The 27,668-nt window shown below is 39.3% G+C and overlaps 1 protein-coding gene across 1 annotated transcript in view; it reads right to left on the bottom strand.

Moving 5' to 3' along the window:
* Positions 1–24,098, bottom strand: part of LOC124025063 (cytochrome P450 3A27-like) — a gene marked incomplete at its 5' end in the record, with an annotated part of 38,256 nt that extends 14,158 nt beyond the window's left edge. Inside the window, 8 exons of the mRNA XM_046338746.1 lie at positions 4,051–4,129; positions 5,502–5,629; positions 5,877–6,025; positions 10,989–11,077; positions 16,569–16,682; positions 17,025–17,124; positions 19,208–19,260; positions 23,980–24,098. Coding sequence (XP_046194702.1) covers positions 4,051–4,129; positions 5,502–5,629; positions 5,877–6,025; positions 10,989–11,077; positions 16,569–16,682; positions 17,025–17,124; positions 19,208–19,260; positions 23,980–24,098 — 831 coding nt within the window. The remainder of the gene's footprint in view (positions 1–4,050; positions 4,130–5,501; positions 5,630–5,876; positions 6,026–10,988; positions 11,078–16,568; positions 16,683–17,024; positions 17,125–19,207; positions 19,261–23,979) is intronic.
* Between the last annotated feature and the right edge of the window lie 3,570 nt (positions 24,099–27,668).

Below are 27,668 nucleotides of genomic sequence, written 5' to 3' on the forward strand. Positions count from 1 at the left end.
GTTTGGTGTGTGTTTGTAACAGTAGTTTCCAGGTTTGTTTGTAACAGGTGTGTGTTTGTAACAGCAGTTTCCAGGTTGTGTTTGTAACAGGTTTCCAGGTGTGTTTTGTAACAGCAGTTTCCAGTGTGTGTTTGTAACAGCAGTTTCCAGGTGTGTGTTTGTAACAGCAGTTTCCAGGTGTGTGTTTGTAACAGTAGTTTACAGGTGTGTGTTTGTAATAGTTTCCAGGTGTGTGTTTGTAACAGCAGTTTCCAGGTGTGTGTTTGTAACAGTACTTTACACGTGTGTGTTTGTAATAGTTTACAGGTGTGTGTTTGTAACAGTAGTTTACAGGTGTGTGTTTGTAACAGTAGTTTCCAGGTGTGTGTTTGTAATAGTTTAACAGTAGTTTACAGGTGTGTGTTTGTAACAGTAGTTTACAGGTGTGTGTTTGTAACAGTAGTTTACAGGTGTGTGTTTGTAACAGCAGTTTCCAGGTGTGTGTTTTTAACAGCAGTTTCCAGGTGTGTGTTTGTAACAGCAGGTTTGTTTGTAACAGCAGGTGTGTGTTTGTAACAGCAGTTTAGGTGTGTGTTTGTAACAGCAGTTTCCAGGTGTGTGTTTGTAACAGCAGTTTCCAGGTGTGTGTTTGTAACAGCAGTTTACAGGTGTGTGTTTGTAACAGCAGTTTCCAGGTGTGTGTTTGTAACAGCAGTTTCCAGGTGTGTGTTTGTAACAGTAGTTTCCAGGTGTGTGTTTGTAACAGTAGTTTACAGGTGTGTGTTTGTAACAGTGTGTGTTTGTAGTTTACAGGTGTGTGTTTGTAACAGCAGTTTACAGGTGTGTGTTTGTAACAGCAGTTTACAGTTTGTTTGTAACAGCAGTTTCAGGTGTGTGTTTGTAACAGCAGTTTCCAGGTGTTGTTTGTAACAGGTTTCCAGGTGTGTTTGTAACAGTAGTTTACAGGTTTGTTTGTAACAGGTTTACAGGTGTGTTTTGTAACAGCAGTTTCAGGGTGTGTGTTTGTAACAGCAGTTTACAGGTGTGTGTTTGTAACAGTTTCAGGTTTGTTTGTAACAGCAGGTGTGTGTTTGTAACAGCAGTTTCCAGGTGTGTGTTTGTAACAGCAGTTTCCAGGTGTGTGTTTGTAACAGCAGTTTCCAGGTGTGTGTATGTAACAGTAGTTTACAGGTGTGTGTTTGTAATAGTTTCCAGGTGTGTGTTTGTAACAGCAGTTTCCAGGTGTGTGTTTGTAACAGTACTTTACACGTGTGTGTTTGTAATAGTTTACAGGTGTGTGTTTGTAACAGTAGTTTACAGGTGTGTGTTTGTAACAGCAGTTTCCAGGTGTGTGTTTGTAATAGTTTACAGGTGTGTGTTTGTAACAGTAGTTTACAGGTGTGTGTTTGTAACAGCAGTTTACAGGTGTGTGTTTGTAACAGCAGTTTCCAGGTGTGTGTTTGTAACAGTAGTTTACAGGTGTGTGTTTGTAACAGCAGTTTCCAGGTGTGTGTTTTTAACAGCAGTTTCCAGGTGTGTGTTTGTAACAGCCGTTTACAGGTGTGTGTTTGTAACAGCAGTTTCCAGGTGTGTGTTTGTAACAGCAGTTTCCAGGTGTGTGTTTGTAACAGCAGTTTCCAGGTGTGTGTTTGTAACAGCAGTTTCCAGGTGTGTGTTTGTAACAGCAGTTTACAGGTGTGTGTTTGTAACAGCAGTTTCCAGGTGTGTGTTTGTAACAGCAGTTTCCAGGTGTGTGTTTGTAACAGTAGTTTCCAGGTGTGTGTTTGTAACAGTAGTTTCCAGGTGTGTGTTTGTAATAGTTTACAGGTGTGTGTTTGTAACAGCAGTTTACAGGTGTGTGTTTGTAACAGCAGTTTACAGGTGTGTGTTTGTAACAGCAGTTTACAGGTGTGTGTTTGTAACAGCAGTTTCCAGGTGTGTGTTTGTAACAGCAGTTTCCAGGTGTGTGTTTGTAACAGCAGTTTCCAGGTGTGTGTTTGTAACAGTAGGTTACAGGTGTGTGTTTGTAACAGTAGTTTACAGGTGTGTGTTTGTAACAGTAGTTTACAAGTGTGTGTTTGTAACAGTAGTTTACAGGTGTGTGTTTGTAACAGCAGTTTACAAGTGTGTGTTTGTAAAAGCAGTTTCCAGGTGTGTGTTTGTAACAGCAGTTTACAGGTGTGTGTTTGTAACAGGTGTGTGTTTGTAACAGCAGTTTACAGGTGTGTGTTTGTAACAGCAGTTTACAGGTGTGTGTTTGTAACAGCAGTTTACAGGTGTGTGTTTGTAACAGTAGTTTCCAGGTGTGTGTTTGTAACAGCAGTTTCCAGGTGTGTGTTTGTAACAGCAGTTTCCAGGTGTGTGTTTGTAACAGTAGTTTACAGGTGTATGTTTGTAATAGTTTACAGGTGTGTGTTTGTAATAGTTTACAGGTGTGTGTTTGTAACAGCAGTTTCCAGGTGTGTGTTTGTAACAGCAGTTTCCAGGTGTGTGTTTGTAACAGTAGTTTACTGGTGTGTGTTTGTAACAGTAGTTTCCAGGTGTGTGTTTGTAACAGCAGTTTCCAGGTGTGTGTTTGTAACAGCAGTTTCCACGTGTGTGTTTGTAATAGTTTACAGGTGTGTGTTTGTAACAGTAGTTTAAAGGTGTGTGTTCGTAACAGCAGTTTCCAGGTGTGTGTTTGTAACAGTAGTTTACAGGTGTGTGTTTGTAACAGTAGTTTCCAGGTGTGTGTTTGTAACAGCAGTTTCCAGGTGTGTGTTTGTAACAGCAGTTTCCAGGTGTGTGTTTGTAACAGCAATTTACAGGTGTGTGTTTATAACAGCAGTTTCCAGGTGTGTGTTTGTAACTGCAGTTTCCAGGTGTGTGTTTGTAACAGTAGTTTACAGGTGTGTGTTTGTAACAGTAGTTTCCACGTGTGTGTTTGTAACAGCAGTTTCCAGGTGTGTGTTTGTAACAGCAGTTTCCAGGTGTGTGTTTGTAACAGCAGTTTCCAGGTGTGTGTTTGTAATAGTTTACAGGTGTGTGTTTGTAATAGTTTACAGGTGTGTGTTTGTAACAGCAGTTTCCAGGTGTGTGTTTGTAACAGTAGTTTCCAGGTGTGTGTTTGTAATAGTTTACAGGTGTGTGTTTGTAGCAGTAGTTTACAGGTGTGTGTTTGTAACAGTAGTTTAAAGGTGTGTGTTTGTAACAGCAGTTTCCAGGTGTGTGTTTGTAATAGTTTACAGGTGTGTGGTTGTAACAGTAGTTTACAGGTGTGTGTTTGTAACAGTAGTTTCCAGGTGTGTGTTTGTAACAGCGGTTTCCAGGTGTGTGTTTGTAACAGTGGTTTACAGGTGTGTGTTTGTAACAGCAGTTTACAGGTGTGTGTTTGTAACAGTAGTTTACAGGTGTGTGTTTGTAACAGTAGTGTACAGGTGTGTGTTTGTAACAGTAGTTTACAGGTATGTGTTTGTAACAGTAGTTTACAGGTGTGTGTTTGTAACAGTCGTTTCCAGGTGTGTGTTTGTAACAGTAGTTTCCAGGTGTGTGTTTGTAACAGTAGTTTCCAGGTGTGTGTTTGTAACAGCAGTTTCCAGGTGTGTGTTTGTAACAGCAGTTTCCAGGTGTGTGTTTGTAACAGTAGTTTCCAGGTGTGTGTTTGTAATAGTTTACAGGTGTGTGTTTGTAATAGTTTACAGGTGTGTGTTTGTAACAGTAGTTTACAGGTGTGTGTTTGTAACAGTAGTTTACAGGTGTGTGTTTGTAACAGTAGTTTACAGGTGTGTGTTTGTAACAGTAGTTTCCAGGTGTGTGTTTGTAACAGCAGTTTCCAGGTGTGTGTTTGTAACAGTAGTTTACAGGTGTATGTTTGTAATAGTTTACAGGTGTGTGTTTGTAATAGTTTACAGGTGTGTGTTTGTAACAGCAGTTTCCAGGTGTGTGTTTGTAACAGCAGTTTCCAGGTGTGTGTTTGTAACAGTAGTTTCCAGGTGTGTGTTTGTAACAGTAGTTTCCAGGTGTGTGTTTGTAACAGTAGTTTACAGGTGTGTGTTTGTAACAATAGTTAACAGGTGTTTGTTCGCCAGGTACCTTTAGTCTGTTCCCCTCCTGTCTTTGTGTCGTTGCCTTTCTGAGAGTCGATCATCAGCTGTAAGAAATCCACCCGACTCTGGAAGCAGAAAGACATGAGGTCAAATCCGTCCAATCACATCCAACACAAACAGATTCCACAGGATCTGGTCCAATCACAACCATCACCAACATATTCTTATGGATCTGGTCCAATCACAACCATCACCAACATATTCTTATGGATCTGGTCCAATCACAACCAACACAATCAGATTCTAATGGATCTGGTCCAATCACAACCAACACAAGCAGATTCTAATGGATCTGGTCCAATCACAACCAACACAAGCAGATTCTAATGGATCTGGTCCAATCACAACCAACACAATCAGATTCTAATGGATCTGGTCCAATCACAACCAACACAATCAGATTCTAATGGATCTGGTCCAATCACAACCAACACAATCAGATTCTAATGGATCTGGTCCAATCACAACCAACACAATCAGATTCTAATGGATCTGGTCCAATCACAACCAACACAAGCAGATTCTAATGGATCTGGTCCAATCACAACCAACACAAGCAGATTCTAATGGATCTGGTCCAATCACAACCAACACAATCAGATTCTAATGGATCTGGTCCAATCACAACCAACACAATCAGATTCTAATGGATCTGGTCCAATCACAACCAACACAATCAGATTCTAATGGATCTGGTCCAATCACAACCAACACAATCAGATTCTAATGGATCTGGTCCAATCACAACCAACACAATCAGATTCTAATGGATCTGGTCCAATCACAACCAACACAATCAGATTCTAATGGATCTGGTCCAATCACAACCAGATTCTAATGGATCTGGTCCAATCACAACCAACACAATCAGATTCTAATGGATCTGGTCCAATCACAACCAACACAATCAGATTCTAATGGATCTGGTCCAATCACAACCAACACAATCAGATTCTAATGGATCTGGTCCAATCACAACCAACACAATCAGATTCTAATGGATCTGGTCCAATCACAACCAACACAATCAGATTCTAATGGATCTGGTCCAATCACAACCAACACAATCAGATTCTAATGGATCTGGTCCAATCACAACCAACACAATCAGATTCTAATGGATCTGGTCCAATCACAACCAACACAATCAGATTCTAATGGATCTGGTCCAATCACAACCAACACAATCAGATTCTAATGGATCTGGTCCAATCACAACCAACACAATCAGATTCTAATGGGATCTGGTCCAATCACAACTAACACAAACAGATTCTAACATCAATGAAGATATTTGGGTCCCAATAATAGTGTTTTTCAATTCCGACATGATATCGATTTGGACATTCCATATTGGTGGAGAATATTACAGTACAAATATAAAATGTACAGATAAAAATATCAACATAATCAAATATAAATATAAAACATGTTTACAGTTGAGTTCCCAGAGTCACGTCCAGATTTGATCTTCGCCAGCGAGGCGTAAAAGAAGTCCAACACTGCAGTCGGGAAGAAAGAAAACTTCATCTTCTCCAAGATCGGACCAGTGAAGGGAAACAACACTGGAGAAGGAGAGGAGGGAGAGGAGGGGAGAGGAGATGAGGAGAGGAGGGGAGGAGGAGGGGAGGAGGGGAGGACAGGAGAGTAGAGGAGGACAGGAGAGGAGAAGAGGAGGAGGGGAGTGAAGAAGAGAGGAAGAGAGGAGGACGGGAGAGGATGGGAGAGGAAATTTTTATAAAAAGATACACATACATACGATTATAAAGAACAACTTTGTGTCTGTGTGTGTTTGTACGTATACAGTCTCACTGATTAGGAGGAACAGTGGGTTGAACAGGTTAAACTTGAACATCTTCTTGACGTTGGAGACAAAGGGGTCTGAAGGGTTGTTCAGAGAGTCAATGTCCACACTGAAAGCTGTGCTGGTGACCACGTCCATACTGTAGGGCCCAAAGAACCTGCAACACAACCACAATTACACAACTACTGATCACAATTACACAACTACGAACCACAACTATGGACCACAACTACTGACCACAACCACAAAACTACTGACCACACAACTTCCGACCACACAACTACAGACCACAAAACTACAGACAACACAACTACTGAAAACACAACTACTGACCACACAACCACTGACAACAACAAATGGCAACAACTGCTGACCACACAACTGCTGACCACACAACTAAAACAAATCAAATGTGTTTGTCACACAACTTGCCAGCTGCAACAGAGCCTGGACTCGAACCAGGATTTCTAGTGGCACAGCGAGCACTGCGGTGCTTTAGACCATTGCGCCACTCGGGAGGCTCCGGGTGACTGGAGTCTTTGACAATTTTTGGGGCCTTCCTCTGACACCGCCGAGTACACACTGTTGAAGTCGGAAGTTTACATACACCTTAGCCAAATACATTTAAACTCAGTTTTCAACAATTCTTGACATTTAATCTGAGTAAAATTTCCCTGTCTTAGGTCAATTAGGATCACCACTTAATTTTAAGAATGTGAAATGTCAGGATAATAGTACAGATAATTATTTATTTCTGCTTTTATTTCATTCATCACATTCCCAGTGGGTCAGAAGTTTACATACACTCAATTAGTATTTGGTAGCATTACGTTTAAATTGTTTAACTTGGGTCAAACGTTTCGGGTAGCCTTCCAGAAGCTTCCCACAATAAGTTGGGTGAATTTTGGCCCATTCCTCCTGACAGAGCTGGTATAACTAAGTCCAGTTTTTAGGCCTCCTGACAGAGCTGGTATAACTAAGTCCAGTTTTTAGGCCTCCTGACAGAGCTGGTATAACTAAATCCAGTATTTAGGCCTCCTGACAGAGCTGGTATAACTAAGTCCAGTTTTTAGGCCTCCTGACAGCTGGTATAAGTAAGTCCAGTTTTTAGGCCTCCTGACAGAGCTGGTATAACTAAGTCCAGTTTTTAGGCCTCCTGGCAGAGCTGGTATAACTAAGTCCAGTTTTTAGGCCTCCTGACAGAGCTGGTATAACTAAGTCCAGTTTTTAGGCCTCCTGACAGACCTGGTATAACTAAGTCCAGTTTTTAGGCCTCCTGACAGAGCTGGTATAACTAAGTCCAGTTTTTAGGCCTCCTGACAGACCTGGTATAACTAAGTCCAGTTTTTAGGCCTCCTGACAGAGCTGGTATAACTGAGTCCATTATGTAGGCCTCCTGACAGAGCTGGTATAACTATGTCCAGTTTTTAGGCCTCCTGACAGAGCTGGTATAACTAAGTCCAGTTTTAGGCCTCCTGACAGAGCTGGTATAACTGAGTCCATTATGTAGGCCTCCTGACAGAGCTGGTATAACTATGTCCAGTTTTTAGGCCTCCTGACAGAGCTGGTATAACTAAGTCCAGTTTTTAGGCCTCCTGACAGAGCTGGTATAACTAAGTCCAGTTTTTAGGCCTCCTGACAGAGCTGGTATAACTAAGTCCAGTTTTTAGGCCTCCTGACAGAGCTGGTATAACTAAGTCCAGTTTTTAGGCCTCCTGACAGAGCTGGTATAACTAAGTCCAGTTTTAAGCCTCCTGACAGAGCTGGTATAACTAAGTCCAGTTTTTAGGCCTCCTGACAGAGCTGGTATAACTAAGTCCAGTTTTTAGGCCTCCTGACAGAGCTGGTATAACTAAGTCCAGTTTTCAGGCCTCCTGACAGAGCTGGTATAACTAAGTCCAGTTTTTAGGCCTCCTGACAGAGCTGGTATAACTAAGTCCAGTTTTTTGGCCTCCTGACAGAGCTGGTATAACTAAGTCCAGTTTTTTGGCCTCCTGACAGAGCTGGTATAACTAAGTCCAGTTTTTAGGCCTCCTGACAGAGCTGGTATAACTAAGTCCAGTTTTTATCCTGACAGAGCTGGTATAACTAAGTCCAGTATTTAGGCCTCCTGACAGAGCTGGTATAACTAAGTCCCGTTTTTAGGCCTCCTGACAGAGCTGGTATAACTAAGTCCAGTTTTTAGGCCTCCTGACAGAGCTGGTATAACTAAGTCCAGTATTTAGGCCTCCTGACAGAGCTGGTATAACTAAGTCAGGTTTGTAGGCCTCCTTGCACACACTTTTTCTATATGATTGAGGTCAGGGCTTTGTGATGGCCGCTCCAATACCTTGACTTTGTTGTCCTTAAGCCATTTTGCCACAACTTTGGAAGTATGCTTGGGGTCAATGTCCGTTTGGAAGACCCATTTGCGACCAAGCTTTAACTTCCTGACTGATGTCTTGAGATGTTGCTTCAATATATCCACATAATTTTCGTGCCTCATGATGCCATCTATTTTGTGAAGTACACCAGTCCCTCCTGCAGCAAAGCACCCCCACAACATGATGCTGCCACCCACCGTGCTTCACGGTTGGGATGGTGTTCTCCGGCTTGCAAGCCTCCCCCTTTTCCTAACCGACTTGCCAAAACTATAGTTTGTTAACAAGAAATTTGTGGACTGGTTGAAAAACAAGTTTTAATGACTCCTACATAAGTGTATGTAAACTTCCGACATCAACTGTAGGTCCTGGATGGCAGGAAGTTTGGCCCCAGTGCTGTACTGGTCTGTACACACTACCCTCAGTATGACATGCTGGTAATCTGTCCTGTGTGACATGCTGGTAATCTGGTCCTGCACATGTGACATGCTGGTAATCTGTCCTGCCCTGCGGTTGCACATGTGACATGCTGGTAATCTGTCCTGCCCTGCGGTTGCACATGTGACATGCTGGTAATCTGTCCTGCCCTCCACATGTGACATGCTGGTAATCTGTCCTGCCCTGTGGTTGCACATGTGACATGCTGGTAATCTGTCCTGCCCTGCGGTTGCACATGTGACATGCTGGTAATCTGTCCTGCCCTGCGGTTGCACATGTGACATGCTGGTAATCTGTCCTGCCCTGCGGTTGCACATGTGACATGCTGGTAATCTGTCCTGCCCTGCGGTTGCACATGTGACATGCTGGTAATCTGTCCTGCCCTGCGGTTGCACATGTGACATGCTGGTAATCTGTCCTGCCCTGCGGTTGCACATGTGACATGCTGGTAATCTGTCCTGCCCTGCGGTTGCACATGTGACATGCTGGTAATCTGTCCTGCCCTGCGGTTGCACATGTGACATGCTGGTAATCTGTCCTGCCCTGCGGTTGCACATGTGACATGTGGTAATCTGCACATGTGACATGCTGGTAATCTGTCCTGCCCTGCGGTTGCACATGTGACATGCTGGTAATCTGTCCTGCCCTGCGGTTGCACATGTGACATGCTGGTAATCTGTCCTGCCCTGCGGTTGCACATGTGACATGCTGGTAATCTGTCCTGCCCTGCGGTTGCACATGTGACATGCTGGTAATCTGTCCTGGTTTGCACATGTGACATGCTGGTAATCTGTCCTGCCCTGCGGTTGCACATGTGACATGCTGGTAATCTGTCCTGCCCTGCGGTTGCACATGTGACATGCTGGTAATCTGTCCTGCCCTGTGGTTGCACATGTGACATGCTGGTAGATATTAGATCAAACGGATTTAAGTTAAAGTCACTTGGAGCTCCGCTCATGGCCTTATTTTTACACATTTTTATTTTACCTTTAATTAACTAGGCAAGTCAGTTAAGATTACATTATTATTTTACCTTTAATTAACTAGGCAAGTCAGTAAAGATTACATTATTATTTTACCTTTAATTAACTAGGCAAGTCAGTTAAGATTACATTATTATTTTACCTTTAATTAACTAGGCAAGTCAGTAAAGATTACATTATTATTTTACCTTTAATTAACTAGGCAAGTCAGTTAAGATTACATTATTATTTTACCTTTAATTAACTAGGCAAGTCAGTAAAGATTACATTATTATTTTACCTTTAATTAACTAGGCAAGTCAGTTAAGATTACATTATTATTTTACCTTTAATTAACTAGGCAAGTCAGTTAAGATTACATTATTATTTTACCTTTAATTAACTAGGCAAGTCAGTAAAGATTACATTTTTATTTTACCTTTAATTAACTAGGCAAGTCAGTAAAGATTACATTATTATTTTACCTTTAATTAACTAGGCAAGTCAGTTAAGATTACATTATTATTTTACCTTTAATTAACTAGGCAAGTCAGTTAAGATTACATTATTATTTTACCTTTAATTAACTAGGCAAGTCAGTTAAGATTACATTATTATTTTACCTTTAATTAACTAGGCAAGTCAGTAAAGATTACATTATTATTTTACCTTTAATTAACTAGGCAAGTCAGTTAAGATTACATTATTATTTTACCTTTAATTAACTAGGCAAGTCAGTTAAGATTACATTTTTATTTTACCTTTAATTAACTAGGCAAATCAGTTAAGATTACATTTTTATTTTACCTTTAATTAACTAGGCAAGTCAGTTAAGATTACATTATTATTTTACCTTTAATTAACTAGGCAAATCAGTTAAGATTACTTTATTATTTTACCTTTAATTAACTAGGCAAGTCAGTAAAGATTTTTATTTTTTATTTTCAATGACGGCTACTGTCCCTTATACAGCTCGTTGAGTGTGGTCTTAGTGCCAGCATCGGGTGTGTTGGTAAATAGACGGCTACGATACTATTGATGAAATCTTGGTAGATAGTGTGGTCTACAGCTTATCATGAGGCGCTCTACCTCAGGCCAAGAGTGTGCAAAGCTGTTATCAAGGCAATGGGTGGCTATATATATATGTGTGTGTGTGTGTGTGTGTGTGTGTGTGTGTGTGTGTGTGTGTGTGTGTGTGTGTGTGTGTGTGTGTGTGTGTGTGTGTGTGTGTGTGTGTGTGTGTGTGTGTGTGTGTGTGTGTGTGTGTGTGTGTGTGTGTGTGTGTGTGTGTGTGTGTGTGTGTGTGTGTGTGTGTGTGTATATAATCAAGAAAAGCCAGAGGTTAGGAATCAGGACTCACTCCTTCACATCAATGGTCTGGTCTTTATCTGCCTGCTTCTTCATTCCATTCAGCAGGTTAGCAGAGTGCTGTTTCATGATACCAAACATCTAGAGGAGAGAAAGAGAGAGAGAGAGAGAGAGAGAGAGAGAGAGAGAGAGAGAGAGAGAGAGAGAGAGAGAGAAAGAGAGAAAGAGAAAGGTAGAGACAGCAGTAGAGAGCAGTAGAGAGTTAGAGAGGTAGAGAGAGAGAGAGAGAGAGGTAGAGAGACAGCAGTAGAGAGCAGTAGAGAGGCAGAGAGAGAGATAAGTAGAGAGACAGCGGTAGAGAGACAGCAGTAGAGAGGTAGTAGAGAGGTAGAGAGAGAGAGAGAGAGGGGTAGAGAGAGATGGAAAGATATAATTAAAAACAGAGCAAACCAGATTCCAACTCCATGCAAATGCCCATGATTTTGGATTGAGATGTTTGACGAGCAGGTGTCCACATACTTTTGTTGATTTCGTGTATATACTGCAGACAGACCGACCGACCGACTGACCATTTGGAAATTGCTTCCAAGGATGAACCAGACTTTTGGAGGGCTAAATTTTTTTTCTGAGGTCTTGGCCCGATTTCTTTTGATTTTCCCATGATGTCAAGCAAAGAGACACTGAGTTTGAAGGAAGGCCTTGAAATACATCCACAGGTACACCACCAATTTACTCAAATGATGTCTGAAGCCATGACATCATTTTCTGGAATATTCCAAACTTAAAGGCACAGTCAACTTAGTGTGTGTAAACTTCTGACCCACTGGAATTGTGATACAATGTATTATAAGTGAAATAATCTGTCTGTAAACAATTGTTGGAAAAATTTCATTTTGTCATGCACAAAGTAGATGTCCTCACCGACTTGCCAAAATTATAGTTTGTCAACAAGAAATTTGTGGAGTGGTTGAAAAACAAGTTTTAATGACTCCATATTAAGTATATGTAAACGTCCCAGGCAGGTAACCTAGTGGCTAAGTACGTTGGACTAGTAACCGGAAGGTTGCTAGATCGAATCCCCGAGCTGACAAGGTAAAAATAAAAAGGGCAGCTTGTTCTACTCCTGAAAAGGGTTAACCCACTGTTCAGTTAACCCACTGTTCCTAGACCAGTTAACCCACTGTTCCTAGACCAGTTAACCCACTGTTCCTAGACCAGTTAACCCACTGTTCCTAGGCCGTCATTGTAAATAAGAATTTGTTTGTAACTGACTTGCCTAGGTAAATAAAGGTAAAATCAATTTAAAAAAGATATACTTATATTTATAATTTTATACTCCAGACTTCGACATTGCTCATCCTAATATTTCTAAATGTCTTAATTCCATTATTTTACTTTTTGACTTGTATTGTTTTGTTGTGTCTTGTTTGTTTACTGCTGTTGGAACAGAAACATTTCACTACACCCATAACTGCTAAATACGTGTTTGGGACTAAAACAATTTGATATGATTTAGGTTTGAGTTTATAACAAGTGATAATGAGTATAAAAATAGTTATAATGAGTTAGCAGTTTATAACAAGCTATAATGAGTTAATAGAGTTTATAACAAGCTATAATGAGTTTATAAAGAGTTTATAACAAGCTATAATGAGTTTATAGAGTTTATAACAAGATATAATGAGTTAATAGAGTTTATAACAAGCTATAATGAGTTAATAGTTTATAACAAGCTATAATGAGTTTATAGAGTTTATAACAAGCTATAATGAGTTTATAGAGTTTATAACAAGCTATAATGAGTTTATAAAGAGTTTATAACAAGCTATAATGAGTTTATAGAGTTTATAACAAGCTATAATGAGTTAATAGAGTTTATAACAAGCTATAATGAGTTAATAGTTTATAACAAGCTATAATGAGTTTATAGAGTTTTAACGAGCTATAATGAGTTATTAGAGAGTTTATAACAAGCTAAATTGAGTTTATAGAGTTTATAACAAGCTATAATGAGTTTAGTTTATAACAAGCTATAATGAGTTAATAGTTTATAACAACCTATATTGAGTTTATAACAAGCTATAATGAGTTTATTGAGTTTATAACAAGCTATAATGAGTTTATAGAGTTTATAACAAGCTATAATGAGTTAATAGTTTATAACAAGCTATAATGAGTTATTAGAGAGTTTATAACAAGCTATAATGAGTTATTAGAGAGTTTATAACAAGCTAAATTGAGTTTATAGAGTTTATAACAAGCTATAATGAGTTAATAGTTTATAACAAGCTATAATGAGTTTATAGAGTTTATAACAAGCTATAATGAGTTAATAGTTTATAACAAGCTATAATGAGTTTATAGTTTATAACAAGCTATAATGAGTTAATAGAGTTTATAACAAGCTATAATGAGTTAATAGTTTATAACAAGCTATAATGAGTTTATAGAGTTTATAACAAGCTATAATGAGTTTATAGAGTTTATAACAAGCTATAATGAGTTTATAGAGTTTATAACAAGCTATAATGAGTTTATAGAGTCATAACAAGCTATAATGAGTTAATATAGTTTATAATAAGCTATAAAGAGTTTATTTTATAACAAGCTATAATGAGTTTATAGAGTTTATAACAAGCTATAATGAGTTAATAGTTTATAACAAGCTATAATGAGTTTATAGAGTTTATAACAAGCTATAATGAGTTTATAGAGTTTATAACAAGCTATAATGAGTTTATAGAGTTTATAACAAGCTATAATGAGTTTATAGAGTTTATAACAAGCTATAATGAGTTTATAGAGTTTAAGCTATAATGAGTTTATAGAGTTTATAACAGCTATATTGAGTTTATAGAGTTTATAACAAGCTATAATGAGTTTATAGAGATTATAACAAGCTATAATGAGTTTATAGAGTTTATAACAAGCTATAATGAGTTTATAGAGTTTATAGAGTTTATAACAAGCTATATTGAGTTTATAGAGTTTATAACAAGCTATAATGAGTTTATAGAGTTTATAACAAGCTATAATGAGTTTATAGAGGTTATAACAAGCTATAATGAGTTTATAGAGTTTATAACAAGCTATAATGAGTTTATAGAGTTTATAACAAGCTATAATGAGTTTATAGAGGTTATAACAAGCTATAATGAGTTTATAGAGTTTATAACAAGCTAGAATGAGTTTATAGAGTTTATAACAAGCTATAATGAGTTTATAGAGTTTATAACAAGCTATAATGAGTTTATAGAGTTATAACAAGCTATAATGAGTTTATAGAGTTTATAACAAGCTATAATGAGTTAATAGTTTATAACAAGCTATAATGAGTTTATAGAGTTTAACAAGCTATAATGAGTTAGTTTATAACAAGCTATAATGAGTTAATAGTTTATAACAAGCTATAATGAGTTTATAAAGAGTTTATAACAAGCTATAATGAGTTTATAATAAGAGGTTATAACAAGCTATAATGAGTTTATAGAGTTTATAACAAGCTATAATGAGTTTATAGAGTTTATAACAAGCTATAATGAGTTTATAGAGGTTATAACAAGCTATAATGAGTTTATAGAGTTTATAACAAGCTATAATGAGTTTATAGAGGTTATAACAAGCTATAATGAGTTTATAGAGTTTATAGAGTTTATAACAAGCTATAATGAGTTTATAGAGTTTATAACAAGCTATAATGAGTTTATAGAGTTTATAACAAGCTATAATGAGTTTATAGAGTTTATAACAAGCTATAATGAGTTTATAGAGTTTATAACAAGCTATAATGAGTTTATAGAGTTTATAGAGTTTATAACAAGCTATAATGAGTTTATAGAGTTTATAACAAGCTATAATGAGTTTATAGAGTTTATAACAAGCTATAATGAGTTTATAGAGTTTATAACAAGCTATAATGAGTTTATAGAGTTTATAACAAGCTATAATGAGTTAATAGTTTATAACAAGCTATAATGAGTTTATAGAGTTTATAACAAGCTATAATGAGTTTATAGAGTTTATAACAAGCTATAATGAGTTAATAGTTTATAACAAGCTATAATGAGTTTATAGAGTTTATAACAAGCTATAATGAGTTTTTATAACAAGCTATAATGAGTTTATAGAGTTTATAACAAGCTATAATGAGTTTATAGAGTTTATAACAAGCTATAATGAGTTTATAGAGTTTATAACAAGCTATAATGAGTTTATAGAGTGTTATAACAAGCTATAATGAGTTAATAGTTTATAACAAGCTATAATGAGTTTATAGAGTTTATAACAAGCTATAATGAGTTTATAGAGGTTATAACAAGCTATAATGAGTTAATAGTTTATAACAAGCTATAATGAGTTTATAGAGTTTATAACAAGCTATAATGAGTTTATAACAAGCTATAATGAGTTAATAGAGAGTTATAACAAGCTATAATGAGTTAATAGAGTTTATAACAAGCTATAATGAGTTTATAGAGTTTATAACAAGCTATAATGAGTTAATAGTTTATAACAAGCTATAATGAGTTTATAGAGTTTTTAACAAGCTATAATGAGTTTATAACAAGCTATAATGAGTTAATAGAGTTTATAACAAGCTATAATGAGTTAATAAAGAGTTTATAACAAGCTATAATGAGTTTATAGTTTATAACAAGCTATAATGAGTTTATAGAGTTTATAGAGTTTATAACAAGCTATATTGAGTTTATAGAGTTTATAACAAGCTATAATGAGTTTATAAAGAGTTTATAACAAGCTATAATGAGTTTATAGAGGTTATAACAAGCTATACTGAGTTTATAGAGTTTATAACAAGCTATAATGAGTTTATAGAGGTTATAACAAGCTATAATGAGTTTATAGAGTTTATAGAGTTTATCAAGCTATAATGAGTTTATAGAGTTTATAACAAGCTATAATGAGTTTATAGAGTTTATAACAAGCTATAATGAGTTTATAGAGTTTATAACAAGCTATAATGAGTTTATAGAGGTTATAACAAGCTATAATGAGTTTATAGAGTTTATAACAAGCTAGAATTTTATAATAACAAGCTATAATGAGTTTATAGAGTTTATAACAAGCTATAATGAGTTTATAGAGTTTATAACAAGCTAGAATGAGTTTATAGAGTTTATAACAAGCTATAATGAGTTTATAGAGGTTATAACAAGCTATAATGAGTTTATAGAGTTTATAACAAGCTATAATGAGTTTATAGAGTTTATAACAAGCTATAATGAGTTAATAGTTTATAACAAGCTATAATGAGTTTATAGAGTTTATAACAAGCTATAATGAGTTTATAGAGTTTATAACAAGCTATAATGAGTTTATAGAGTTTATAACAAGCTATAATGAGTTTATAGAGTTTATAACAAGCTATAATGAGTTTATAGAGTTTATAACAAGCTATAATGAGTTTATAACAAGCTATAATGAGTTTATAGAGTTTATAACAAGCTATAATGAGTTTATAGAGTTTATAACAAGCTATAATGAGTTTATAGAGGTTATAACAAGCTATAATGAGTTTATAACAAGCTATAATGAGTTTATAGAGGTTATAACAAGCTATAATGACTTTATAAGTTGATAAAACATAGAAAGGATGGAGGGATGGTTCTACCTCTTTCAGTCGTCCAGAAGTAAAGGAAGGTGAGAGGACACTGCGGATCCGTCTCCATGTATCGTCCTCGGCAAGGGACACCGCGTCAAACAGCTCACCATTCAGAATGATGTTCTTAAACAACAGTTGTATTAATTATATGATTGAATATTGATAACCGTATTTACATAATTTTCACCCTACTTTAAAATGTATGAATAATGAACGACACAAATAATGTATTAATAATATCAGTCATAATGTTAGGATTATTATTATTCAGATTATTATTAGGGGTGTGTGTGTGTGTGTGTGTGTGTGTGTGTGTGTGTGTGTGTGTGTGTGTGCGTGCGTGCGTGCGTGCGTGCGTGCGTGCGTGCGTGCGTGCGTGTGTGTGTGTGTGTGTGCGTGTGTGTGTGTGTGTGTGTGCGTGTGTGTGTGTGTGTGTGTGTGCGTGTGCGTGTGTGTGTGTCTCACCCTGCGGTTGGTGAAGATGTTGTAACACTCTTTAATCAGGACGGTCTTGATCATGCTTTTGTCCATGATACACAGAACAGGCTGCCTCCCATCATAGATCCTTCACAGAGGAGAAACACACATCTGGCTTTATGGTACACAGAACAGACTGCCTTCCATCATAGATGCTTCACAGATCCTCCCGTCATAGATCCTTCACAGAGGCATTTCGTTAAGTTACAGCCTTATTCTAAAAATGATTAAATAAATAAAACCCCTCATAAATCTACATCTTAATACCCCATAATGACATCACAATACCCCATAATGACATCACAATACCCCATAATGACATCACAATACCCCATAATGACATCACAATACCCCATAACGAGAAGAGAAAAACAGAAATAACTTAGTTAAATAACTATTCAGACCGTTTGCTAAGAGACTCCAAATTGAGCTCAGGTGCATTTTGTTTCTATTGATCATGTTTCCATCATGCTTGAGATGCTTCTACAATTTGATTGGAGTATACCTGTGGTAAATTCCATTGATTGGACATGATTTGGAAAGGCAAACACCTGTCTTCTTATTAAGGTCCCACAGTTGACAGAGCATGTCAGAGCAAACGCCAAGCCACGAGGTCGAAGATGGGAGAACCTTCCGGGAGGAGAAACATATCTACTGCAATCCACCAATCAGGCCTTTATGGTAGAGTGGCCAGACGGAAGCCACTCCTCAGTAAAAGGCACATGACAGTCCACCAATCAGGCCTTTATGGTAGAGTGGCCAGACGGAAGCCACTCCTCAGTAAAAGGCACATGACAGTCCACCAATCAGGCCTTTATGGTAGAGTGGCCAGACGGAAGCCACTCCTCAGTAAAAGGCACATGACAGCCCGCTTGGAGTTTGTCAAAAGGCACCCAAAGGACTCTCAGACTATGAGAAACAAGATTCTCTGTTCTGATGAAACCAAGATTGAACTCTTTGGCCTGAATGCCAAGTGCCACATCTGGAGGAAGCCAGACACTGCTCATCACCTGTCACCTGTTTGTCAAATGGTAACTAAAGACTCTCAGACAATGAGAAACAAGAGTCTCTGGTCAGATGAAATCAAGATTAAACTCTTTGGCCTGAATGCCAAGGGTCACGTCTGGATGAAACATGGCACCATCCCTATGGTGAAGCACGGTGGTGGCACCATCCCTATGGTGAAGCATGGTGGTGGCACCATCCCTATGGTGAAACATGGTGGTGGCAGCATCACGTCTGGATGAAACCTGGCACCATCCCCACGGTAAAGCATGGTGGTGGCACCATCCCTATGGTGAAACACGGTGGTGGCACCATCCCTATGGTGAAACATGGTGGTGGCAGCATCACGTCTGGATGAAACCTGGCACCATCCCCACGGTAAAGCATGGTGGTGGCACCATCCCTATGGTGAAGCACGGTGGTGGCACCATCCCTATGGTGAAGCACGGTGGTGGCACCATCCCTATGGTGAAGCACGGTGGTGGCACCATCCCTATGGTGAAGCACGGTGGTGGCACCATCCCTATGGTGAAACACGGTGGTGGCACCATCCCTATGGTAAAGCATGGTGGTGGCAGCATCATGCTGTGGGGATGTTTTTCAGTGGCAGGGACTGGCAGACTAGTCAGGATCGAGGGAAAGATGAACAGAGCAAAGTACAGAGAGATCCATGATGAAAGTCTGCTCAAGACCTCAGACTGGAGTGAAAACAAACAGGTTTTGCGTTGTCAATAAGGGGTATTGTGATGTCATAATGGGGTATTGTGATGTCATAATGGGGTATTGTGATGTCATAATGGGGTATTGTGATGTCATAATGGGGTATTGTGTGAGTAGATTGATGAGGGAAAAAAATGATTAAATCCATTTTAGAACAAGGCTGTAATGTAACAAAATGTGGAAAAAGTGAAGAGGTCTGGATACACCTACAATCCTACATGATACAGAGAACAGACTTCCTCCCATCATAGATCCTTCACCGAGGAGAAACACAGACACACATTTAACCACCTCATATAAAACTACAAAGAAAACATGAGTCGGGTTGTTGTTGATATTATGAATACTATTCCTCATGGTCACATGACAGCTCCAGCAGGTGATGAATTGAAAGAGCATAGTACAGTTGTGAGTCATCCTAGTACGGTACAGTCAACTGAACTCACCCCCAGATTCTCCCGTACTTCTGAAAGCACTCTGTGTCAAAGTTAGCGATGCCCTGTAGAGAGACAGAGAGAGACAGAGAGAGAGAGAGAGAGAGAGAGAGAGAGAGAGAGAGAGAGAGAGAGAGAGAGAGAGAGAGAGAGAGAGAGAGAGAGAGAGAGAGAGAGAGAGAGAGAGAGAGAGAGAGAGAGAGAGAGAGAGAGAGAGAGAGACAGAGACAGAGAGAGAGAGAGAGAGAGAGAGAGAGAGAGAGAGAGAGAGAGAGAGAGAGAGAGAGAGAGAGAGAGAGAGAGAGAGAGAGAGAGAGAGAGAGAGAGAGAGAGAGAGAGAGAGAGAGAGAGAGAGAGAGAGAGAGAGAGACTGTCATGTTTTGTCATATATTGTCATGTCTTGTCCTTGTGCTTCCTCTTCTATTCGTTTCCCCCTGCTGGTCTTATTAGGTTCTTTCCCTCTTTCTATCCCTCTCTCTCCCCCTCCCTCTCTCCCTCTCTCGCTCTCTCTCTCTATCATTCCGTTCCTGCTCCCAGCTGTTCCTCATTCTCCTAACTACCTCATTTACTCTTTCAAACCTGTCCCCTATTTTGCCCTCTGATTAGAGTCCCTATTTCTCCCTCTGTTTTCCGCTTCTGTCCTTGTCGGATCCTTGTTTGATGTTTGCTGTTCTGTGTCCTTGTTCTGCCCTGTCGTGTTTTTTGCCTTCTTCAGATGCTGCGTGTGAGCAGGTGTCTATGTCAGCTACGGCCTGTGCCTTCCCGAAGCGACCTGCAGTCTGTGGTCGCGTCTCCAGTCGTTCCTCTCTACTGACGAGTGGATTTCAGTTTTCCTGTTTTGTATTTACCTAAGATAAAATCCAGGATTATCGTTTTTGTTTAAGACTGGAATAAAGACTCTGTTTCTGTTAAGTCGCTTTTGGGTCCTCATTCACCAGCATAACAGAAGGATCCGACCAAGAATGGACCCAGCGACTACGGATTCTCTCTACTCTGCTGTCGAGTTCCAGGGAGCGATGATCGGCAGAAACGAGCAGGAATTGTCTGCTGCTCGTCATGCCGTTGAGACCCTGGCCGCTCAGGTCTCCGACCTCTCAGGACAGTTTCAGAGTCTTCGTCTCGTGCCACCAGCTACTTCCTGGTCTTCCGAGTCTCCGGAACCTAGGGTTAATAACCCACCATGTTACTCTGGGCAGCCCACTGAGTGCCGCTCCTTTCTCACCCAGTGTGATATTGTGTTCTCTCTCCAGCCCAACACATACTCAAGAGAGAGAGCTCGGATCGCCTACGTCATATCACTCCTTACTGGACGGGCTCGGGAGTGGGGCACAGCTATCTGGGAGGCAAGGGCTGAGTGTACTAACGAGTATCAGAACTTTAAAGAGGAGATGATACGGGTTTTTGATCGTTCTGTTTTTGGGAAAGAAGCTTCCTGGTCCCTGTCTTCCCTATGTCAAGGTAATCGATCCATAACCTCCAGTAACTGGAACGAGCAGGCGTTGCTCGCTCGTTTTCTGGAGGGACTCCACGCTAAGGTTAAGGATGAGATTCTCTCCCGGGAGGTTCCATCCAGCGTGGATTCTTTGATTGAACTCGCTATTCGCATTGAACGACGGGTAGATCTTCGTCACCGAGCTCATGGAAGAGAGCTCGCGTTAACTGTGTCCCCCTCTCCCCGACACTACCATCTTTCCCCACTGACTCAGGTGTTGAGCCCATGCAGCTGGGGGGTATTCGCATCTCGACTAAGGAGAGGGAACGGAGAATCACCAACCGCCTCTGTCTCTATTGCGGTTCCGCTGGTCATTTTGTCATTTCATGTCCAGTTAAAGGCCAGAGCTCATCAGTAAGCGGAGGGCGACTGATAAGCGCTACTACTCTGTCCTCTCCGTCAAGTACCTGTACTACCTTGCCGGTCCATCTACGCTGGACCGGATCGGCAGCTTCCTGCAGTGCATTAATAGACTCTGGGGCGGAGGGCTGTTTTATGGACGAAGCCTGGGCTCGGGAACATGACATTCCTCTCAGACAGTTAGGGGAGCCCACGGTCATGTTCGCCTTGGATGGTAGTCCTCTCCCCAGTATATTATGTGAAACACTACCTTTAACCCTCACAGTATCTGGTAACCATAGTGAGACCATTTCTTTTTTGATTTTTCATTCACCTTTTACACCTGTTGTTTTTGGTCATCCCTGGCTAGTGTGTCATAATCCTTCTTTTGATTGGTCTAGTAATTCTATCCTTTCCTGGAACGTTTCTTGTCATGTGAAATGTTTAATGTCTGCTATTCCTCCTGTTTCTTCTGCTCCTCTTCACAGGAGGAACCTGGTGATTTGACAGGAGGGCCGGAGGAATATCATGATCTGCGCACGGTCTTCAGTCGGTCTAGAGCCACCTCCCTTCCTCCTCACTGGTCGTATGATTGTTGTACTGATCTCCTCAAGAAGCGTTTTGCATCCGCTCCTATCCTTGTTGCACCTGACGTCACTAAACAGTTCATTGTCGAGGTAGACGCGTCGGGGGGGTGGGCGTGGGAGCCATTCTGTCCCAGCGCTCCCATACTGACGATGGGGTCCACCCTTGCGCGTATTTTCTCATCGCCTGTCGCCGTCGGAACGTAACTATGATGTGGCTAACCACGAACTGCCCGCCATCCGTTTAGCCCTAGGCGAATGGCGACAGTGGTTGGAGGGGGCGACCATTGCTTTTGTCGTTTGGACTGACCAAAAGAACCTTGAGTACATCCGTTCTGCCAAACGACTCAATGCGCGTCAAGCTCGTTGGGCGTTGTTTTTCGCTCGTTTCGAGTTCGTGATTTCTTATCGCCCGGGTACTAAGAACACCAAGCCTGATGCTTTATTCCGTCTCTTCAGTTCTTCTGTAGCGTCTACCGACCCCGAGGGGATTCTCCCTGAGGGGCGTGTTGTCGGGTTGAATGTCTGGGGAATTGAGAGACAGGTCAAGCAAGCACTCACTCACACTCCGTCGCCGCGCTTGTCCTAGTAACCTTCTTTTCGTTCCTGTCTCTACTCGTCTGGCTGTTCTTCAGTGGGCTCACTCTGCCAAGTTAGCTGGCCACCCCGGCGTTCGGGGTACGCTTGCTTCTATTCGCCAGCGGTTTTGGTGGCCTACTCAGGAGCGTGACACGCGCCGTTTCGTGGCTGCTTGTTCGGACTGCGCGCAGAATAAGTCCGGTAACTTTTTTCTGCTTCTGCTCCTGGCCTTGCTGGGTCTCAGTCTGTCCCCAGCCACCGCATCTCTCCTGCCCTTGCTGTGTCTCAGTCTGTCCCCTGCCACCGCGTCTCTCCTGGTCCTGCTCCTGCACTTGCTGTGTCTCAGTCTGTCCACAGCCACCGCCTCTCTCCTGTTCCTGGTCTTAGCCTTGCTGTGTCTCAGTCTGTCCCTAGTTGTTACTCTCCTGGCCTGTTTGGTCCTGATTGCTCTAACGCTTACAGTTCTCTACCCGTGTCTCATTTTTATAAGAGTAATAGCCCTAGATTCCCTCTTCATCGTCTTCCGTTACAGTCCTGAGGAGAGGAGTTGGGTTCTTTCTCGGGACGTGCTGGACCGTTTGTTGATCAATGATTTCCTCCGTTGCCGCCAGGGTTCCTCCTCGAGTGCGCCAGGAGGCGCTCGGTGAGTGGGGGTACTGTCATGTTTTGTCATATATTGTCATGTCTTGTCCTTGTGCTTCCTCTTCTATTCGTTTCCCCCTGCTGGTCTTATTAGGTTCTTTCCCTCTTTCTATCCCTCTCTCTCCCCTCCCTCTCTCCCTCTCTCGCTCTCTCTCTCTATCGTTCCGTTCCTGCTCCCAGCTGTTCCTCATTCTCCTAACTACCTCATTTACTCTTTCACACCTGTCCCCTATTTTGCCCTCTGATTAGAGTCCCTATTTCTCCCTCTGTTTTCCGCTTCTGTCCTTGTCGGATCCTTGTTTGATGTTTGCTGTTCTGTGTCCTTGTTCCGCCCTGTCGTGTTTTTTGCCTTCAGATGCTGCGTGTGAGCAGGTGTCTATGTCAGCTACGGCCTGTGCCTTCCCGGCGACCTGCAGTCTGTGGTCGCGTCTCCAGTCGTTCCTCTCTACTGACGAGTGGATTTCAGTTTTCCTGTTTTGTATTTACCTAAGATAATATCCAGGATTATCATTTTTGTTTAAGACTGGAATAAAGATAAAGACTCTGTTTCTGTTAAGTCGCTTTTGGGTCCTCATTCACCAGCATAACAGAGACAGAGACAGAGACAGAGACAGAGAGAGAGAGAGAGAGAGAGAGAGAGAGAGAGAGAGAGAGAGAGAGAGAGAGAGAGAGGGAGAGAGAGGAGAGGGAGAGGGAGAGGAGAGAGAGAGAGAGGAGAGGGAGAGGGAGAGGGAGAGGGAGAGGGAGAGGGAGAGGGAGATAGATAGATAGATAGATAGATAGATAGATAGATAGATAGATAGATAGATAGATAGATAGATAGAGAGAGACAGAGAGAAAGAGAGAGAGAGAGAGAGAGACAGAGAGAAAGAGAGAGAGAGAGAGAGAGAGAGAGAGAGAGAGAAAATAGCTGATTCATGCCCTAGGAGGTCATGTAGGTGTGTCCTACAGCTGAACAGGTGAGGGTTGTGGAGGGTTTGTTATTTTATATGGTCCCCAGGGTCAATAATACAACTTCTAGACTGATCATGTCTCATATATTTATCTATTGTTCAAACAACAAAAAAGGCTAGTCCTCTTTTTCCTTCTCAATGTATTGTATTACATAGGAGAACAATAAGAGATGTTTATTCGGAATGTGTACTAACCTTTCTATACCCCATCGTTGTGCCAAAGTAAGGTAGGGGTTTGGGACCAGGGATACCCATCTTAGTGAATACACCATAGGGCCAGTACCCGTACCTGTACACACACACACACACACACACACACACACACACACACACACACACACACACACACACACACACACACACACACACACACACACACACACACACACACACACACACACACACACACACACACACACACACACACACACACACACACACACACACACACGGTAAATAGTAAAATGTTCTAGAGAAGTTATATTAAGTATAAGTATCCTTGTATATAGCCATGTTATTCTGTATATAGCCATGTTATTCTGTATATAGCCATGTTATTCTGTATATAGCCATGTTATTCTGTATATAGACATGTTATTCTGTATATAGCCATGTTATTCTGTATATAGCCATGTTATTCTGTATATAGCCATGTTACTCTGTATATAGCCATGTTATTCTGTATATAGCCATGTTATTCTGTATATAGCCATGTTATTCTGTATATAGCCATGTTACTCTGTATATAGCCATGTTACTCTGTATATAGCCATTCTGTTATAGCTCTGTATATAGCCATGTTACTCTGTATATAGCCATGTTACTCTGTATATAGCCATGTTATTCTGTATATAGCCATGTTATTCTGTATATAGCCATGTTACTCTGTATATAGCCATGTTATCTGTATATAGCCATGTTATTCTGTATATAGCCATGTTATTCTGTATATAGCCATGTTACTCTGTATATAGCCATGTTATTCTGTATATAGCCATGTTATTCTGTATATAGCCATGTTATTCTGTATATAGCCATGTTATATATAGCCATGTTACTCTGTTACTCTGTATATAGCCATGTTATTCTGTATATAGCCATGTTATTCTGTATATAGCCATGTTATTCTGTATATAGCCATGTTATTCTGTATATAGCCATGTTATTCTGTATATAGCCATGTTATTCTGTATATAGCCATGTTATTCTGTATATAGCCATGTTATTCTGTATATAGCCATGTTATTCTGTATATAGCCATGTTATTCTGTATATAGCCATGTTATTCTGTATATAGCCATGTTATTCTGTATATAGCCATGTTATTCTGTATATAGCCATGTTATTCTGTATATAGCCATGTTATTCTGTATATAGCCATGTTATTCTGTATATAGCCATGTTATTCTGTATATAGACATGTTATTCTGTATATAGCCATGTTATTCTGTATATAGCCATGTTATTCTGTATATAGCCATGTTATTCTGTATATAGCCATGTTATTCTGTATATAGCCATGTTATTCTGTATATAGCCATGTTATTCTGTATATAGCCATGTTATTCTGTATATAGCCATGTTATTCTGTATATAGCCATGTTATTCTGTATATAGCCATGTTATTCTGTATATAGCCATGTTATTCTGTATATAGCCATGTTATTCTGTATATAGCCATGTTATTCTGTATATAGCCATGTTATTCTGTATATAGCCATGTTATTCTGTATATAGCCATGTTATTCTGTATATAGCCATGTTATTCTGTATATAGCCATGTTATTCTGTATATAGCCATGTTATTCTGTATATAGCCATGTTATTCTGTATATAGCCATGTTATTCTGTATATAGACATGTTATTCTGTATATAGCCATGTTATTCTGTATATAGCCATGTTATTCTGTATATAGCCATGTTATTCTGTATATAGCCATGTTATTCTGTATATAGCCATGTTATTCTGTATATAGCCATGTTATTCTGTATATAGCCATGTTATTCTGTATATAGCCATGTTATTCTGTATATAGCCATGTTATTCTGTATATAGCCATGTTATTCTGTATATAGCCATGTTATTCTGTATATAGCCATGTTATTCTGTATATAGACATGTTTATTCTGTATATAGCCATGTTATTCTGTATATAGCCATGTTATAGCCATGTTATTCTGTATATAGCCATGTTATTCTGTATATAGCCATGTTATTCTGTATATAGCCATGTTATTCTGTATATAGCCATGTTATTCTGTATATAGCCATGTTATTCTGTATATAGACATGTTATTCTGTATATAGCCATGTTATTCTGTATATAGCCATGTTATTCTGTATATAGCCATGTTATTCGGTATATAGCCATGTTATTCTGTATATAGCCATGTTATTCTGTATATAGCCATGTTATTCTGTATATAGCCATGTTATTCTGTATATAGCCATGTTATTCTGTATATAGACATGTTACTCTGTTTATAGCCATGTTATTCTGTATATAGCCATGTTATTCTGTATATAGCCATGTTATTCTGTATATAGCCATGTTATTCGGTATATAGCCATGTTATTCTGTATATAGCCATGTTATTCTGTATATAGCCATGTTATTCTGTATATAGCCATGTTATTCTGTTTATAGCCATGTTATTCTGTATATCTGTTATATAGCCATGTTACTCTGTATATAGCCATGTTATTCTGTATATAGCCATGTTATTCTGTATATAGCATACTCTGTATATAGCCATGTTATTCTGTTTATAGCCATGTTATTCTGTATATAGCCATGTTACTCTGTATATAGCCATGTTATTCTGTATATAGCCATGTTATTCTGTATATAGCCATGTTATTCTGTATATAGCCATGTTATTCTGTATATAGCCATGTTATTCTGTATATAGCCATGTTATTCTGTATATAGCCATGTTATTCGGTATATAGCCATGTTATTCTGTATATAGCCATGTTATTCGGTATATAGCCATGTTATTCTGTATATAGCCATGTTATTCTGTATATAGCCATGTTATTCTGTATATAGCCATGTTACTCTGTATATAGCCATGTTATTCTGTATATAGCCATGTTACTTACTCTGTATATAGCCATGTTATTCTGTATATAGCCATGTTATTCTGTATATAGCCATGTTATTCTGTATATAGCCATGTTATTCTGTATATAGCCATGTTATTCTGTATATAGCCATGTTATTCAGTATATAGCCATGTTATTCTGTATATAGACATGTTATTCTGTTTATAGCCATGTTATTCTGTATATAGCCATGTTATTCTGTATATAGACATGTTATTCTGTTTATAGCCATGTTATTCTATATAGCCATGTATATATAGCCATGTTACTCTGTATATAGCCATGTTATTCGGTATATAGCCATGTTATTCTGTATATAGCCATGTTATTCTGTATATAGACATGTTAGTTATTCGGTATATATAGCCATGTTATTCTGTATATAGTGTTATATAGCCATGTTATTCTGTATATAGCCATGTTATTCTGTATATAGCCATGTTATTCTGTATATAGCCATGTTACTCTGTTTATTCGGTATATAGCCATGTTATTCTGTATATAGCCATGTTACTCTGTATATAGCCATGTTATTCGGTATATAGCCATGTTATTCTGTATGTTATTATTCGGTATATAGCCATGTTATTCTGTATATAGCCATGTTATTCTGTATATAGCCATGTTATTCTGTATATAGCCATGTTATTCTGTATATAGCCATGTTATTCTGTATATAGCCATGTTATTCTGTATATAGCCATGTTACTAGCCATGTTACTATAGCCATGTTACTCTGTAGCCATGTTACTCTGTATATAGCCATGTTACTCT

Source organism: Oncorhynchus gorbuscha, unplaced genomic scaffold (assembly GCF_021184085.1).
Source record: "Oncorhynchus gorbuscha isolate QuinsamMale2020 ecotype Even-year unplaced genomic scaffold, OgorEven_v1.0 Un_scaffold_2147, whole genome shotgun sequence".
In the NCBI taxonomy this organism is placed as follows: Eukaryota; Metazoa; Chordata; class Actinopteri; order Salmoniformes; family Salmonidae; genus Oncorhynchus; species Oncorhynchus gorbuscha.